The sequence below is a fragment of the Salvelinus sp. IW2-2015 genome, linkage group LG18, assembly GCF_002910315.2.
Source record: "Salvelinus sp. IW2-2015 linkage group LG18, ASM291031v2, whole genome shotgun sequence".
NCBI classification, from domain to species: Eukaryota; Metazoa; Chordata; class Actinopteri; order Salmoniformes; family Salmonidae; genus Salvelinus; species Salvelinus sp. IW2-2015.
In genome coordinates, this window is record NC_036858.1 from 18,124,751 (window position 1) to 18,138,341 (window position 13,591).

Below are 13,591 nucleotides of genomic sequence, written 5' to 3' on the forward strand. Positions count from 1 at the left end.
CTTAAAGCTTATTAAAGATGTAGTTTAAGTATAACTCTGACTGGTGTGTAGTTTGTAACTCTCCTCATTTGGTAATACAGGAAAATGCCACCACAATGGTTGACATTCAGATGCTGCATGGACGTTTCACTGGTAAAACTTATCATTCACGATTTGTCACGCCTGCTCCCGCTCTCCCTCCCTGGCGCTCGAGGGCACTAGGCTGCCCAGCATTGCGCATTCCTGCCACCATCATTACGCACACCTGCTCCCCTCGTCACGCGCATCAGCGATTCATTGCACTCACCTGGACTCAATCGCCTGTGTTCCTCCCCTTTATCTGTCTGTTCCCCAGCTCTGTTCCCCGCTTCAGCATTAATGTTCGCTTGTAATTTTCTTCCCTGGTTCTGACGCTGTTCCTGTCCTGTTCCATGTCTGTGCTACATTAAATGTTCTACTCCCCGTTCCTGCTTCTCATCTCCAGCGTTGGTTCTTACACGATTGACAGTTCGAAATGTGAAGCGAGGGTGAGCACAAAAATATGTGTGCAAATTAGGGGTAAAGAAACACATGCACAGAATCTGATTCGGATCTTCAGCTCTGGGGAAGACCATTCCATGGGCAACCTTACAAATATTAGAGCGGAGGCAACGGTATGGAGTCACCATTGGTTTATTTTACAAAAAAGTATTGGAGATCCAGAATCCAGTGAGGAATATTAGCTGGGTGACCAGACTCTCTGGATGCCTCTTCCCGATAGCCAAACAACCTTCTGCGCATGTTATACTTTATTCACAAATGTTTTTATGTAGCTCCGGTAGCTCCGCTGCTGCTTTCCCCTCCCTTCCAGTTCTCACTCACCCCCTGGCGATGATCAGACYTCTTTGTCTGTTACAGCCTACGACATGTTATACAAACTTTTTTGTCTGTAGTAGGCCTAACTATAAACGGCATGATCACAAACACAAATCGAATTTCACTTCTTACGGCTGAAATCCCGTTAACGGGATCGATATGACAACAGCCAGTGAAAGTGCAGGGCGCCAAATTCAAACAACAGAAATCTCATAATTAAAATTCCTCAAACATACAAGTATTATACACCATTTTAAAGATAAACTTGTTGTTAATCACACCACAGTGTCCGATTTCAAAAAGGCTTTACGATGAAAGCATACCATGCAATTATGTTAGGTCAGCACCTAGTCACAGAAAAACACAGCCATTTTTCCAGCCAAAGAGAGGAGTCACAAAAAGCAGAAATAGAGATAAAATGAATCACTAACCTTTGATGATCTTCATCAGATGACACTCATAGGACTTAATGTTACACAATACATGTATGTTTTGTTCGATAAAGTTCATATTTATATCCAAAAATCGCAGTTTACATTGGCGCGTTATGTTCAGTAATGTTTTGCTTCCAAAACATTCAGTGATTTTGCATAAATTTACAGAAATACTCATAATAAACATTGATAAAAGATACAAGTGTTATGCATGGAATTATAGATAAACTTCTCCTTAATGCAACCACTGTGTCAGATTTCAAAAAAGCTTTTCGGAAAAAGCACACCATGCAATAATCTGAGTACAGCGCTCAGAGACCAAAACAAGCCATACAGATACCCGCCATGTTGTGGAGTCAACAGAAGTCAGAAATAGCATTATAAATATTAACTTACCTTTGATGATCTTCATCAGAATGCACTCCCAGGAATCCCAGTTCCACAATAAATGTTTGTTTTGTTCGATAAAGTCCATAATTTATGTCCAAATACCTCCTTTTTGTTTGCGCGTTTAGTTCACAAATCCAAATTCATGAGGCGCAGGCCAGACAAAAAGTCTAAAAGTTCCATTACAGTTCGTAGAAACATGTCAAACGATGTATAGAATCAATCTTTAGGATGTTTTTAACATATACCTTCAATAATTTTAAAGAATTCCTTTGTCTTTAGAAAGGAAAATGAACGCAGCTACCTCTCACGAGTGCACTCCTGACTGAGCTCATGGCATTCTGCCAGACCTCTTAGTCACTCAGCTCTTATTCTCTCCCCCTTCACAGTAGAAGCCTGAAACAAGGTTCTAAAGACTGTTGACATCTAGTYGAAGCCGTAGAAAGTGCAATATGACCCCATAGACACTGTATATTGGATAGGCAAAGACTTGAAAACCTACAAACCTCAGATTTCCCACTTCCTGGTTGGATTTTRTCTCAGGTCTTTGCCTGCCATATGAGTTCTGTTTTACTCACAGACATCATTCAAACAGTTTTAGAAACTTCAGAGTGTTTTCTATCCAAATCTACTAATAATATTCATATCTTAGCTTCTGGGCCTGAGTAGCAGGCAGTTTACTTTGGGCACCTTATTCATCCAAGCTACTCAATACTGCCCCCAGCCATAAGAAGTTAACACCCACACACATTGGTGGTCCAATCCGGCCTGCGGGTGGTTTGAGTAAAAATAGAATCATAATATGTATATATACACTACATGACCAACATCTCTTTCCAAAATCATAGCCATTAATATGGAGTTGGCCACCCCTTTGCTGCTATAACAACCTCCACTCTTCTGGGAAGGCTTTCCACTAGATGTTGGAACATTGCTGCGGGGATTTGCTTCCATAGTGACGTTGGGCACTGATGTTGGGCGATTCGGCCTGGCTCGCAGTCTGTGTTCCAATTCATCCCAAAGGTYTTTGATGGGGTTGAGGTCTTCCATACCGATCTCAAAACCATTTCTATATGGACCTCGCTTTGTYCACGGGGACATTGTCATGCTGAAAGAGGAAAGGGCCTTCCCCAAACTGTTGCCACAAAGTTGGAAGSACAGAATCGTCTAGAATGTCATTGTATGCTGTAGCGTTAAAATGTCCCTTCACTGGAACTAAGGGGCCTAGCCCGAACCATGAAAAACCGCCCCAGACCATTATTCCTCCTCCACCAAACTTTACAGTTGGCACTATGCATTGGGGCAGATAGCATTCTCCTGGCATCCACCAAACCCAGATTAGTCCGTCGGACTGCCAGATGGTGAAGTGTGATTCATCACCAGAGAATGCGTTTCCACTGCTCCAGAGTCCAARGGCGGTGAGCTTTACACCCCTCCAGCCGACACTTGGCATTATGCATGGTGATCTTAGGCTTGTTTGCGGCTGCTTGGCCATGGAAACCCATTTCATGAAGCTCCCGATAAACTGTTATTGTGCTGAAGTTGCTTCCAGAGGCCGTTTGGAACTCGGTAGTAAGTGTTGCAACCGAGGACAGACGATTTTTACGTGCTATGCATTTCAGCACTCAGCAGTCCTGTTCTGTGAGCTTGTGTGGCCTACCACTTTGCGGCAGAGTCGTTGTTGCTCCTAGACGTTTCCACTTTACAATAACAGCACTTACAGTTGACCGGGGCAACTCTAGCAGGGCAGAAATTTGACAAATTGACTTGTTGGAAATGTGGCATCCTATGATGGTGCCATGTTGAAAGTCACTGAGCTCTTCAGTAAGGCCATTCTACTGCCAATGTTTTTCTATGTAGATTGCATGGCTGTATGCTCYATATGAGCATCCCTGCCCTAAATTTTACATATGCACTAAGGTTGTACAGCAAACGCAGCTTATTAAATCTGACACTGCTATTGATACACTGTACAACATTTGAAGTTGAGTCAAATAACAAAAAATCAATCAGCTGCAACATGATTTCTAGTTTACATCTTGTTGCATTCYCATTTGTGGCTAATGTTAGTTAGGTGACTACGTTAGCTAGGCCAGGGTTTAGGGTTCAGACCTGGGCAGAAATTAGTTCTGTTTTGTAGTTTATTTTAAAATACCAACTTTTCAAATACTCAAGGTWGTCAAATATAGTTTATAGAGAGCTTCAACTAAAAGGCAACTGTTTTCTTTGATATTCAAATTCAGAAAAACAAATAATATTTGAAAGTATTYTTGAATACCTCTCAGAAAACCAAATAATAGTTGAAGGTATTTGAATATAATGATCATAAGCACATYGTTTGGAGGGTTCTTAGATATTCAGCTTAATATAGTTTATAGGCCAAAATGAAATACATGAGGGACATGTGTCACYGCCGTTTAAAGGAGTGGACCAAGGCGCAGCGTTTTGAGCGTACATACTTTTTTTATTTAACGATGTCGCCAACAAAACAATAAACAACCAACCGACACGTGAAGCCAACGTAGTGCTCACAGGCAACTAAACATGGACAACTACCCACAAAACCAACATGGAAAATGGCAACCTAAATAGGCTCCCCAATCAGAGACAACGATAAACAGCTGTCTCTGATTGGGAACCCATTCAGGCCACCATAAACCTACATACCCCTAGACAATACAAAATCCCCATAGATAACCAAAAAACCCTAGACAAGACAAAAACCCTAGACAATACAAAAACTAAACAAACCACCCTTGTCACACCCTGACCTAACCAAATAATAAAGAAAGCAAATATAACTAAAGTCAGGGCGTGACAACATGGAATCACCTCAACATTAGAGTAGACCACTTTTGCAGCTTCAAAATGACTAACAAATATATTTTCATATTGAGTGAGACATAAGGAAGTACAGTAATGCTTGACATCAAGTTCTTATACATGTGCTGTAACTTTGTGATTATTACAATAACAACATTGTTTTTACATAGGACTTTGGAAATGGCTTTATAATTGCATAATAATGGAGTTATTACATAATTGGAATATGGGGCAGTCACTATACCTTGTGTACGGTAGTTACAAAACTCTCAGCTCATTGCTATGCAATTAAAATGCAATTACCAAAGTGTTATGTAACAACATGCTAATAAAATGTTYCTCCAAAAGTAATTACAGTTGTATTAAAAAGGCACAAGAACAGTTTAATGTTAAGTGTTACTGAGAATGCTAACAGGAACAGAAAATGGGTATTAAGTATCTAAAGGAAACAAAATATCCCAAAACTGCCTTCTTGAATCAARTACAGCCAAGAAGATCYTGTTAGTTTAAATTCTGAGTAAACCATCCCTTTAAAGATGGTATAGTGTGTGTTTGAAACAAGAACACTTAACCTCAGATCGACAAAGAGGTTAGAAGTTGTTTTTTTGCTTAGCATRCAACTTGCTGTTTGCAATATTTGCAAATGGCTTTGAATTACTCTGCAGTATTTTCAGGTATGGTCAAATTAATTGCAGACTTCAACATTTTCAGTGGCATGTTGAAAGAGTCATACAGTAGTTGAGCGTCATAACTTATTTGTACTTATCGGTACAAAATATTGGTAGTAATTTTTGGGATCTGTATTCAAATAGTTGTAGTCACCTCCAAAGTAACTATGTGTTCCCCGGGAYAAATAGTTACTTTCCACAAAGCATAGTAAAACTATAATTATTCCAGGTCTGTTAGGGTTAGGTTGAGGGTTAACTAACATGCTAAGTAGTTGCYCAACACTATGGMTGAGGTTAGCTAAAGTTGTGGTTAGCTAAAGTTACTTTTTAGCTAAAGTACTCAAGTTGTCCCAGACGCGATTCGAACACGCAACCTTTGGTTTGCTAGACGTTTGCATTATATGCCATACATCCTCCCCGACCATCCTCCCTTCTATGGTTTTGCTAAATTTAGCTGTTAAGTACCAGTGTCCTGCCAAAAGCTCACACTGAATGAAGCCTGAGCCTTTTGCCTTRATCATGACTTTACTGACATTTAGGCAGATAGCTAGTAAACTTACAATTAGCAAGTGATACGGCCGATTAGCTCATATGGTAATTAGCTAGGTAGTTGGCTAGCTTGCTAATTTAGTCAGCCAGTTAGCTAACATAAATACGCCTGCACATAAATCAACAGAACTGCTTTGAAAATGCCGGCTGTCAATGAAAGAGAACAGACTGTCTGTTTGACAAACATGAACCACACAGACAGGAGAAAATAACTACATTCTAAAAGCAAATTCAACCATAGCTAGCTAGATAGCTACTAGCTAACGCTAGTGATGCTATCGCTACCTGTCCTATTTGTTTCCCAGTGCTAGCTAGCTAGCCTAGCGTTAGCCCATCGCAGAGATTTCAGATTGTGTGAGAGCAGTGCAACAACGTGAAATAAAATGTACAACCCTCATAGCTATACAATCAACAKGCGTTGCTTGCCTTGAGTGAGAATGTATTATCTACAGTATACCACTTCTATAAATGATKTTTTTCTCCTTCAACAAAGATGAAAATTAGCCGTTAGCAGGTGCCATATTACAGGACATGTACCAAAATAGCTTCCCTCCATTTTGACTGTAAGATTGGTTTTAATTATATCAACAACAACTTTCTTAAATATTCAAACGGAAGTTGAAGGTCACAATTCACCTTTCTCTGTGATTCGAGTGTCACTATTGACAACTTTGTTGGATTTCTTTAAATGTCTGTTCAATAGTTGTCTATGGCAGAATTATCATTTTAAAAACCTACTGTATCTTCGTGAAAGAAAACTGGTGAACGGATCTGGGCGTCGTGGTGAGCATTTAGGGAATGTAGTTCTTTGTGGACGTGAGCAATTTCGTTCTGGAATATGGAGGGTTCACGGAGAAAAGACGAGGAGAAAAAGTATATTTAACATGAATGCATGGCCCAATCAACACTATCGTAACCACTAATGTTATAATTGTAGTACAGTATTTCGATTTCAGCCCTCCTACTGAAGTGTAACGGCTTATGGGTCATGTGCTCATGTGTGTCTGTATGACATACAGTAAGTAAGCAAGTGAAGAKATGTTGTWAGTACGTGAGGTTTTCTGTAAACCRGTGTGTGTGTGTTTCTGTGTGCGTGRGTGCGTTTGCGTGTGTCAGGCGCTGTACAAAGAGGAGTTTGAGAAGAACAAGGGGAAAGGCTTCAGCGTGGTGGCCGACACACCGGAGATGCAGAGAGTGAAGAAAACGCAAGACCAGATCAGCAACGTAAGTCTATTGACTCTGTATCTACATTTTCAAAAACAGAACTAAACCAGTATCGAATCAACATTCCTAATGAACTACACCCACTTCCCTATCTCCCCCCTCTTCTCACTTTGGACCAAAAGATTTTAGCTGCAAAGGTCATTGCTACTAGCCTGGTCCCACATCTGTTTACGCTTAATACGTTTACAGATCTGGGACCAAGCACCATTGCTAATAGTGCTACGTACAAAACTGCAGTCCTTCTTTGCAGGCTGTACTGTTTTGTGCTCTCCCTTATCCTTTTTCCATCAGCAAACATAAACTCATTTTCTCCTGACTGACCAAACTAATAGACAGATTTTGTCAAATGGACTGGCTCAATCTATCTCATTCCATCTCTATATCATATATCAGATAAGGCTAAAAGAAGGAGACTGTTAGAGACTGTGGTGTTCCCTAGAGGTATAATGGAGAGCCATGGCTAGAATTCAACACTATCTCTCCTCATTCCACTCTGCTTCTGCTGCTCCAAGGAGAGAAAGAGAGTGGAACCTAGAGAGAACAGAGAGAGAGAGAGCGTATAAAAAAGGCAAAGAGAAGGAGGAGGCGAGATAGAACAAAAGGCATAAGAGAAGAGCGAGAGCAGATAATAGAAAAAGGCAAGAAGAGAGAGAGAGAGTATAGAACAAAAGGCAAGAGAGCAGAGAGAGAGTATAGAAAAAGGCAAGAGAGAGAGAGAGAGTAAAAAAAGAGAGAGTATAGAAAAAGGCAAGGAGAAGACGATGAGGTATAGAAAAGAGGCAAGAGCAGGAGAGAGAAGTATAGAAAAGGGCAAGAGGAGAGACGAGGAGAGTATAGAAAAAGCACCGAGAGAGAGAGAGAGTCATAGAAAAGCCTCAAAGAAAGAGAAGAGCGAGAGGATAGAATAAGGCAGAGAGGAGAGAGAGTAATAGAAAAACAAGGCAGAGAGAGAGAGGTAATATGAAACACGGGAGAGAGAGAAGGAGCTATGACAAAGAGAGAGAGAGTTAACACCAAGCCAGGAGACTATGACATAAGTCAAAAGCAAGAGAGAGAGGAGAGAGGAAGTGAGAGTGTCTATCTGGGAACAGCAGAAAACTGAGAAGTGGACATTCACTTTCTCCTCATAGCTGAGGGAGTTGACCATAACAATAGGGCAACTCCTTCTGGGGCCCTAAGAAATGTCTGAAATGTGACTCAAGTGTCCAGACTAACATAATCCCCTCCAACTGACTCCCCCCTAGTTCTTCTTTCTATGTTTTCTCCTTTCATTCTTCCTCTTACTCTCTGTGTTTCGTCTAGATGTGTCCTCTCTCTCTCCGGTCTTTCTGTCTCGTCGTCTGTCCTCCCCTCTCTCTGCTTGTCTCACATTCTTCACTCTTTATCTCTCTTTGATTTTTCTGAATGCTTGCCTCAGTCTGCCTCTAGCTTGTTATTGTCTTTATTCATTTCTCAGCTATTTTTCTCCGTTTTCTTGTCTTTTCTCCTGTCTTTACATACACTCTATATTTGTTATCACCTCTTTTCCTCTTCGTTCTACACCCTCCTTAGTAGTTGGTTTAGTCCCTCGATTGTTTTACTTCAGGTCGTTTGAGGACGGAGGGGTTACACCAGGGCTGCACTTCGCTTCCTCTGGACATTCAGTCCTCTGTTTCCTCCATCCTCAAATTTCAATGGCTGCAATCCAGTAGTTGTACACCAGTTCGGACAGATTCGTCTCTTTCCTTTCATGGCACCACTTGTCTCCTGTAAGGGTTACCAGATACAATTGCTACTGGTTATATGAGAACTACTAACCCTACCAGCCCTTTAAGACAGTGTCCATAGAAGGAAAGAAACAAGGAAAGGAACCATGTAGGATTTTCTTAGCACACTGGTCTGGCGATGGGAAAGTGATCTCGTTTAGCACCACTTTAGAGCAAACCTCCTACCAAAGTTATGTGATCAGGCTTAACTGATTGAAACGTTAATTGTTAAATCACTGTTGTCTTTGAAATGTAATTTCCTCTTTGTTTTTGTCAATACCTCCAAAATGGTACTTCACACAAACCTGAACATACTGTCGTTGCTGATGGCAGAATTGGCAACATAGTGACCCCTTCTGGACATGATCTATAACGCTGCAGTGATTCTCTCAGTACAATGAATGAGTCCCTGTTCTGTCTCTCCTGTCTGTCTGTCTGTCCTGTCTCGTCTGTCTGTCTGTCTGTCCTGTCTGGCTCTGGTCTGTCTGTCTGTCCTGTCTGTCTGTTGTCTGTCTGTCTGCTTCTGCTCTGTCTGTCTGTCTGGTCTGTCTGTCTGTCCTCGTCTCTGTCTGTTCTGCCTGTCTCCGTCTGTCGTGCTCTGTCTGTCTGTCTGGTCTGTCCTGTCTGTCTGTCTCTGTCTTCTGCTCTGTCTGTCTGTCTTCTGTCTGTCTGTCTGTCTGTCTGTCTGTCGTCGTCTGTCTGTCTGTCTGGCAGATAAAGTATCATGAGGAATTCGAGAAGAGCAGAATTAGTAGTGATGCCCCACCCCCAGTGAATGCCAGTCAAGGTAAATACTCCACACACATGCAGGCACATGCGACGTGCACACACGCATACGCGCATACACACATACACACACACAATAAAAAGCATACTGTAACAGACCTGGCTGGGTTCAAATACTATTTTGGGTATGCCAGCAAACTTATAAACATTTGGAAGTAAGTATTTGGATATATAMAGAGGGAAAGAAAGAGAGAGGGAGGAAGTTAGGGAGGGAGGGGGAAGAGAAAAGAAAATAACAACCCAAAAGCCCATTTTGACTTGAGTATTGTTTCCAACCATTTTTTTACTCATATGGTCTATTATTCACGATTTTAGAAAAGTAAATTGATAAGCTAATAATGCTTCTCACTGCCATTCTCAGTACACAGTCCACTATCAGACAGCCTGATGCCCTAATACTACAAATTGTTTTAAATGTCTATGTTTGCCTTGCATCTGTAGCATTAGGTAGTATTAGGCCATACTTCCAAGTCATTACCAAAAATGTATTAATGAATTATTCWGAAATTTTGCATAAAGTTGGAAACTTTAAGATCGGCTTCCAGTTGACAACTGTAKATTTTAAGACAGATATTTCTAGAATTTAAAACCTAGGAGGCTTCCCTGTTAGTACTTGTTAGCATACTATATCTAGTAACTAGTACTTGCTAGCATACCTACCTGCCTTTCTGTACTGGTTACCATAGTTACACTAATCAGCAGCACCTGGTTTGGGCTGGGAAGAAACAGGCGAGCGCAATTAGTAATCAATCAATGATGTCCTAATAGAGCAGTTGAAAATACCAGCACTGTGCATATGAAAAATATTTAATTGGTGGTGTGATGCAACTTGACAGAAAWTAAGAATTCAATAATTTCATCATTCACAAGGAAGTTGTACAATATTTAGAAAATAAGAAATATGTATTATTTACAGTGTATTCGGAAAGTATTCAGACCACTTGACTTTTTCCACATTTTGCTACGTTACAGGCATATTCTAAAATTGATTAAATTGTTGTTGTTTTTCGTCATCAATCTACAAACAATACCCCATAATGACAAAGAAAAACTGTAATTTAGAAATGTTTGCACATTTGTTTAAAATTAAAAACGAAAATATTACATTTACATTAAGTATTCAGACCCTTTACTCAGTACTTTGAGTACTTTTGACAGCGATTACASCCTTGAGCCATCATGGGAATGATGCTACAAGCTTGGCACACCTGTATTTGGGGAGTTTCTCCCATTCTTCTCTGCAGATCCTCTCAAGCTCTGTCAGGTTGGATGGGGAGCATCGCTGCACAGCTATTTTCAGGTCTCTCCAGAGATGTTCGATAGGGTTCAAGTCCGGGCTCTGGCTGGGCCACTCAAGGACACTCAGAGACTTTTCCAAAAGCCACTCCTGCATTGTCTTGGCTGTGTGCTTAGGGTCATTGTCCTGTTGGAAGGTGAACCTTCGCCCCAGTCTGAGTTGCTGAGCTCTCTGGAGCAGGTTTTCATCAAGAATCTCTCTGTACTTTGCTCCATTGATCTTTCCCTCAATCCTGACTAGTCTCCCAGCCCCTGCCGCTTAAAAACATTCCCACAGCATGATGCTGCCACCACCATGCTTCACCATAGGGATGGTGCCAGGTTTCCTCCAGACGTGACGCTTGGAATTCAGGCCAAGGAGTTCAATCTTGGTTTCGTCAGACCAGCGAATCTTGTTTCTCATGGTCCAAGAGTCCTTTAGGTGCCTTTTGGCAAACTCCAAGCGGGCTGTCATGTGCCTTTTACTGAGGAGTGGCTTCAGTCTGGCCGCTCTACCATAAAGGCCTGATTGGTGGAATGCTGCAGAGTTGGTTGTCCTTCTGAAAGGTTCTCCCATCTCCACATAGGGACTCTGGAGCTCTGTCAGAGTGACCATCGGGTTCTTGGTCACCTCCTTGACCAAGGCCCTTCTCCCCCGATTGCTCAGTTTGGCCGGGCGGCCAGCTCTAGGATGAGTCTTGGTGGTTCCAAACTTTTTTCATTTAAGAATGATGGAGGCCACTGTGTTCTTGGGGACCTTCAATGCTGCAGAAATGGTTTGGTACCCTACCCCAGATCTGTGCCTCGACACAATTCTGTGTCAGAGCTCTACGGATAATTCCTTTGACCTCATGGCTTGGTTTTTGCTCTGACATGCACTGTCAACTGTGGGACCTTATATAGACAGGTGTCATGTGCAATCAATTGAATTTACAACAGGTTGACTCCAATCAAGTTGTAGAAACACACTTTGCCCGCTTTGAGGATAATACAGTGCCACCGACATGGCCAGCTACCAAGGACTGTGGGCTCTCCTTTTCCGTGGCCGARGTGAGTAAGACATTTAAACGTGTTAACCCTCGCAAGGCTGCCAGCCCAGACGGCATCCCTAGCCACGTCTTCAGAGCATGCGCAGACCAGCTAGCTGGTGTGTTTACGGACATATTCAATCTCTCCCTATACCAGTCTGCTGTCCCCACATGCTTCAAGATGGCCACCATTGTTCCTGTACCCAAGAATGCAAAGGTAACTGAACTAAGTGATTATCGCCCCATTGCACTCACTTCTGTCATCATGAAGTGCTTTGAGAGACTAGTCAAGGATCATATCACCTCCACCTTACCTGTCACCCTAGACCCACTTCAATTTACATACCGCCCCAATAGGTCCACAGACAATGCACACTGCCCTATCCCATCTGGACAAGAAGAATACCTATMTAAGAATGCTGCTCATTGTCTATAGCTCAGCATTCAACACCATAGTACCCTCCAAGCTCATCATTAAGCTTGAGGCCCTGGGTCTCAACCCCGCCCTGTGCAATTGGGTCCTGGACTTCCTGACGGGCCGCCCCCAGGTGGTGACGGTAGGAAAKAACATCTCCACTTCGCTGATCCTCAACACTAGGGCCCCACAAGGGTGCGTGCTCAGCCCCCTCCTGTACTRCCTGTTCACCCATGACTGCGTGGCCATGCACGCCTRCAACTCAATCATCAAGTTTGTAGACGACACAACATTAGTAGGCTTGATTACCAACAACGACAAGACAGAGTACAGGGAGGAGCTGAGGATACTCGAAGTGTGGCATCAGGAAAACAACCTCTCACTCAACGTCAACAAAGCAAAGGAGACAATTGTGGACTTCAGGAAACAGCAGACCTCAGGAGGCTGAAGAAATTTGGCTTGTCACCTAAAACCCTCATAAACTTTTACAGATGCACAATTGAGAGCATCCCGTCGAGCTGTATCACRGCCCYGTACAGCAACTGCACTGCCCACAACCACAGGGCTTTCCAGAGGGTGGTGTGGTCTGCACAATGCATCACCGGGGGCAAACTACCTGCCCTCCAGGACACCTACAACACCCGATGTCACAGAAAGGCCAAAAGATAATCAAGGACAACAACCACCCAAGCCACTGCCTATTCACCCCGCTACCWWKCAGTAGGCGAGGTCAATACAGGTGCATCAAAGCTGGGACCGAGTGACTGAAAAACAACTTTTATCTCAAGGCTATCAGACTGTTAAACAGCCATCACTAACACAGAGAGACTGCTGCATACATACAGACTTGAAATCATTGGCCACTTTAATAAATGGATCARTAGTTACTTTAATAATGCCACTTCAATAATGTTTACATATCTTGCATCACTCATCTCATATGTATATACTGTATTTTGCTTATGCTGCTCTGTCATTGCTCATCCATATATTTATATTTATATATTCTTATCCCATTCCTTTACTTAGATGTGTGTGTATTAGGTAGTTGATGTGGAATTGTTAGATTGCTGCACTATTGGAACTAGAAGTGTTTTGCTACAGTCGCAGTAACATCTGCTAACCATGTGTTTGTGACCAATAAAATGTGATTTGATGATTTATCAAGGATGATCAATGGAAACAGGATGCACCTGAGCTCAATTAAATAAGGTATTTCTGTTTCCTTTTTTTTTTTTTTATGGGCAAAAATTGCTATAAACCTGTTTTTGCTTTTTCAATATGGGGTGTTGTGTGTAGATTGATAACGACATTTTTTTATTTAATCAATTTTAGAATAAGGCTGTAACYTAACAAAATGTGGGAAAAGGGAAGGGGTCTGAATACTTTCCGAATGTGCTGTATAATGTTCCATTCAAAATGT

The 13,591-nt window shown here is 42.0% G+C and overlaps 1 protein-coding gene across 2 annotated transcripts in view; it reads left to right on the plus strand.

Moving 5' to 3' along the window:
* The window catches only part of LOC111977837 (LIM and SH3 domain protein 1), a 41,385-nt gene that overhangs the window by 15,393 nt on the left and 12,401 nt on the right, over positions 1–13,591 (plus strand). The window contains exons 4-5 of one of the 2 annotated variants that reach the window (XM_070448360.1): positions 6,812–6,919; positions 9,379–9,445. In XM_070448360.1, the coding sequence (XP_070304461.1) occupies positions 6,812–6,919; positions 9,379–9,445 (175 nt within the window). Of the gene's footprint in view, positions 1–6,811; positions 6,920–9,378; positions 9,452–13,591 lie in introns of both variants that reach the window. The other variant, XM_024007557.2, reaches the window with a different exon arrangement.